At 36.1% G+C, this 4961-nt stretch overlaps 1 protein-coding gene across 1 annotated transcript; it reads left to right on the top strand.

The window, feature by feature from the left end:
- Positions 1–1895: 1895 nt before the first annotated feature.
- On the top strand, positions 1896–2774 carry LOC122672565. Its single transcript, XM_043870026.1, has one exon. It carries the CDS (start codon positions 1896–1898, stop codon positions 2772–2774), a length of 879 nt encoding a protein of 292 aa, XP_043725961.1.
- Positions 2775–4961: the final 2187 nt, after the last annotated feature.

The raw sequence follows: 4961 nt of genomic DNA, 5'->3' as shown, positions 1-4961 counted from the left end.
AAGGTGTACACTGTCCCTCCTCACATGCATTATTATAGTAATTTTTTTTATAGACAGAGGAAATATGCTAGTACATCATAACTGTACCTGATAATAGGATTGTCTGGATGAAAATATGCTAGTACATCAAAAGTATAGCCTACCACATTCAATCTTGCCGCTTGATACACTGGTTCCAACTTCTTTACACCGTGAGGCCCTGCATTGGGTTGCTGGATCAATAGTTGTAACTCATAACTTACTACTGTCATATTGCTAGTGTTTTTCGCTCTTTAAATGATTTCTATTCCATAGGTCTAAAGTTGTTGGAGACCCAAACATATTTGAGGAGAAACATAATTGCAGAATCACTTAATCCCCCACATAATATTGTCTATTTATTTTATTTTTTCAATTCCTTATCTTTCAATGGAATTTCTCCATGAAAATTAGAAGAAACAAGTAAACAAAGGGAAAAAAAAAGTGCTTGAACTTGAGTAATCCAGGAAGGAATAGGAAAATATTCTTCATGTAGATTAATGGGCATTCTCATTTTCCTCTCTTAAACTTCTGTTTCCAGTGATATTTCTTGTATGGCTGTATTGCTTTGGATTTCAAAACCTCAAATGTACATTGATTGTCTAACAAAAAAAATGTACATCGATTGGGAAACAAGTAGCCATTTCATGATTGAATCTGTGAATTGGAAATTCAGAAAGTAAATTCTAATGCAATTAAACAGTTTTCCTTGGGGATGGGCATCTGTAAAATTATTTGATTCGGACAGTTTTCCCAAACTATTTAACCATTGTCTTAGATGTACTCCAGCTTGTTTTCTTTCAGCTATTACTTTTATGATTGAGATATAGTATCGTTATTGGAAGTTCTAGAGATATCTATATTTGGTTTTATCTGCAATCAATGTAGTTTAGGCATGGATTCTTTTTATAAAAACCTTAGTTATTGGACCATTTAGAAAGAGAGGAATGCTAGACTTTTTCCAGTTTGTGGTAGATCCATCCATAATGTGATAAAGAAGATTTTCATCAAGTTACTTTGATGGCTAGATTCCTCTAAAATTCTGAGTCCCAATTGATTCCACCTTGAGAGGCTTATAGGAAGCCATTATTATTATGTATAATAATAATGGGAGAATCTTAGGAGACTCTAGTTAATAGCATAAGGGATAGATCTCCAAGTATAGGATACCTCTTCTAAAACTCAGATTGAGAGTTCAACCAATCTAATTAGATAAATAGGGGAGGGGCCACAATCTTGACAAATTTTGTCAAAGAGGCAGGCTGGCCTGCTTTTATTAGATATAGCAATCAATTTTATGAAGATTGTTTTTTACTTATTTCTTCTTTTGTAGATTTTTCTTGTCACATCAAGTATGCACATTGCTTTGTATTAACGATTTATTATTATTATTTTTTTTTGTAATTCAAGAATATTTAAGATATAGGTGAAAGAGAGTAATCATCTTAGCTTATAAATGGATTATGATCGAGATACTGATGATGACATGAAAATAGAGAGTGATAGTGACGGTAATCATCTTGGCGGCTACTGCTATTGCAATAGCAGTGGAGAAGTATTCAAAAATGTTCCTTCATAAAGAGCCTTATCGTATTCAGAGACTCCGTGGCATTACTGAGACACAACTAATTATTGATGGTTCAGAGAGGACGTGTCGAAACTTGATAAGATTGAGCAAGAGGGCTTTTTATAGCTTATGTGACATGCTACAACAAAGGGGTCTACTATATGACAACAAATTAGTGCAAGTAGAGGAACAAGTGGTGATATTTGTACACACAGTTGGCCATAATGTTAAGAACCAAGTAGTTTCACATATGTTTGGCCATTCTGGGGAGAGTATAAGTCGATACTTTAACAAGGTATTGGATTAAATAATGAAATTGTACCCACTACTGCTCAAGCCTCCAAGTACAACAACGCATAAGCGAATCACAAGTAACGGTAGTAGATTCTATCCATACTTCAAGGACTGCGTTGGAGCCATAGATGGTTCACATATCCCAGCATGGGTTCAAGTAGAAAAACATTGTTCATTTCGTGATAGGCATGGATGTATATCCCAAAACATCCTAGCTGCATGCGATTTTGACAAGAAGTTTACATATATACTTGCTGGCTGGGCAGGATCTGCATCAGATTCTCGAATATTGGATAATGCCATACACAGAGTAGGAGAAGGAAGGTTAGTGGTACCTGAAGGCAAATTCTATCTTGTTGATGCTGGGTTTCCTAATCAGAAAGGATTCTTGAGACCATTCCGTAATGTTCGATATCATGTGAAAGAGTGGAAAAACTCTAATTTGGGGCCGCAAGATAAGAAGGAGTTGTTTAATTTACGACATGCCTCTTTGCGTAATTGCATTGAATGTGCGTTTGGTCTCTTGAAGAAAAGATTCAAGATATTGAAAAGTCAGCCTGAATATCCTTTTAAGACACAAGTCAAGATTGTGAATGCCTGTGTTCTTCTTCATAATTTGTGTTTGACTGTAAATAGTTATGAGGAAGAGGAGTCATTTTTCGAAGCTGAGGAAGAAGAAGAATCTACTTCCAACAGTGCTAGCATAATAGTAGAAACAGATGTGAAATCTGAGGATGATGACAATGTTGTTCAAGGTACTGGTAATGTGGAATGGGATCAATTCCGAGAAGGCATGGCTGACAACATGTGGGGCAGCTGGATGGGAGGCGGTGTAGATGATGATGATATGTATAATGATCTCAATGGTTTTGATGATGTGAATGATTCAGATTGAGTTATCTCAATTTCTTTGGAACTCAAATGTTTGAATATGTTTGTAATTTGCTTTTGTGTAGTCTACTTTGAACAAGTTTGAATATGGACATTTTGTATGATGTGGATGTGTTTAGATTGAGTTATCTCAATCTTTTTAGAAACAATATGTTTTGATGTACAATGCCCATTATTTTGTGTTTGTGATACGCATATGCGTATTTTACATTGAACTAGTTTGAACAAGCTTTGTTTGGTTATTGTGATTACCATATTGTTTTGTATGTCAATATGGCATGTTGCACTTGTATGCATTGTTAATTTACACTCTTTAGTATTTCTCTTATATGTACAATAGTTTTTTCATCAGTCAAGCACAACAGATTTAATGGCTACAGAGGAAGGTTCCAAGAAGTCACGTGATATTGCAACATGGCCCAGTGAAGTCTCTGACTTCATGATGGAACGTCTCATAGAACAGCATAAAAGTGGAAAAACTGGAGACAATGGTTTGAGGAGGGAACAGTGGCAGGAGATAGCAAATGCCATAAAAATTAAGCATGGGAACAAACTCGGAATCATTATAGAGTTTGGAAAGCAAGGGTGAAATCTTTGTGTGACTTACAAAAGAATAGTGGGATGGGCTGGAATCTAGTGGAGCTGAGGTTCGAAGCACCACAACACGTGTGGAATGAGTTCAAAGTAATAATCTTTCTCTTTCAGAATGTATTTACAACTATTATATGACAATACATATATTACAATATATTTTAATTGATTGTGACAGAAAAAGGAACAGAAGTATTGGCAGTCACGTAAAATGCTTCCCATCCATATGGCCCTTGCGATTTGGTTAGGAAATGAGATAGCAACAGGAGAAGATGCTATGCACCCAGCTGACTATGTTCACAATGACCATATGGTTCAGTCTCCAAGTATGGATGACAATGTGGTTGACACTTCCTTTCCATATGAAGATGTTCATTCCACTCCCATTGCCAGTGGCGTCGTGATCGTGGGAGTGGCGATCGTACCGTGGCGGCCGCTGCGATGTCACAACCGGTAAAGAGAAGAAAAAGAAAGGGGTTGCTAAAAAATTGCAAGTCCTTTGAAAAGAATAGCCTGCCATAGATAACCTAGTCAACAAAAACATCACACGGACCGAACTTGCACAAAGTGTAGTCGATGCGATTGATAAGGTTGATGGCATTGATGGCTTACCGAAAGTCCAAGCAAAAATAGCTTTAATGAAAGACAAGGACGTGGCTAGTCTTTTCTTGACCGCAAGTGACGAAGACAAGCCGAAATTCATACAACATATTTGTCAAGTGAACCAGAACAGTTGAAGATGTGGTTAGATCCTTAGTTTTAAGCATGAACTAATTGAATGGATGCTTTTATGTTTATGTTTTGTTGGATAGGTGTTTGGTTTAGCTTTGGAGCCATAGATGTTTGTTTGGTTTAGCTTTGTTTTGGATGGTTTAGCTTAGTTTTAAACAGTTGAAGATGTTTATGTTTTGTTGGATAGATCCATTTCATCTTATACTTGCTGGCCTTTGCATTTAGACTAATTTCACCTCATACTTATGGATGCAATTTTGTTGTTTTAATTATATTTTCTGTGAATTTTGTTATAAGATATAGCTTTTGTGGTTTAATGGGCATTCCATTAAATTGTGGTAATTTACAGCTCACTAAGTTTGGATGCATTGGAACTTGGTATATGTTCAGTTTTTTGTCCATGTTAGTTCGTCTACCCACACTTTTCTGTATTAAGAAGGGTCATAGACAAGCCTAACCCACACTTTTCTGTATTAAAGATGTGTTTTAGAATATTTCTCTGCAGGTATGGATTTTCGGTGATCTGTCTCTGGTGACATTGCTAGAATTGTTTTTCAAATACTTTGGAGTTTCTATGCATACTATATTAATTTTTAACTTTTTGGGATGAGTTTGAAGGTTCTATTTTCATGGATCCAATCTCTTCAAAATAGAATCTAAACATTAATGGAGATTTCTTCAACAGATAGTAGGAATTAATGAGTCATTGAAACCTTGTCTCCTATTTCCCCATTTTACTTACTCTATGATTTTGAGGTGGAGCCCAACTGTATGGTCACTCTCTGTCCTTCTCTCTTTTCTCTCTCTTTTGGGTTTCTTGGGCAACTCATGCCGTGCTTTGTACATGTGGGCTGCTGTGTTTCAAAAT

This window comes from Telopea speciosissima, chromosome 8 (genome assembly GCF_018873765.1).
Source record: "Telopea speciosissima isolate NSW1024214 ecotype Mountain lineage chromosome 8, Tspe_v1, whole genome shotgun sequence".
Taxonomy (NCBI): Eukaryota; Viridiplantae; Streptophyta; class Magnoliopsida; order Proteales; family Proteaceae; genus Telopea; species Telopea speciosissima.
Note: the sequence above shows the minus strand (reverse complement) of the source record. Positions and strands in the feature narration are given on the sequence as shown.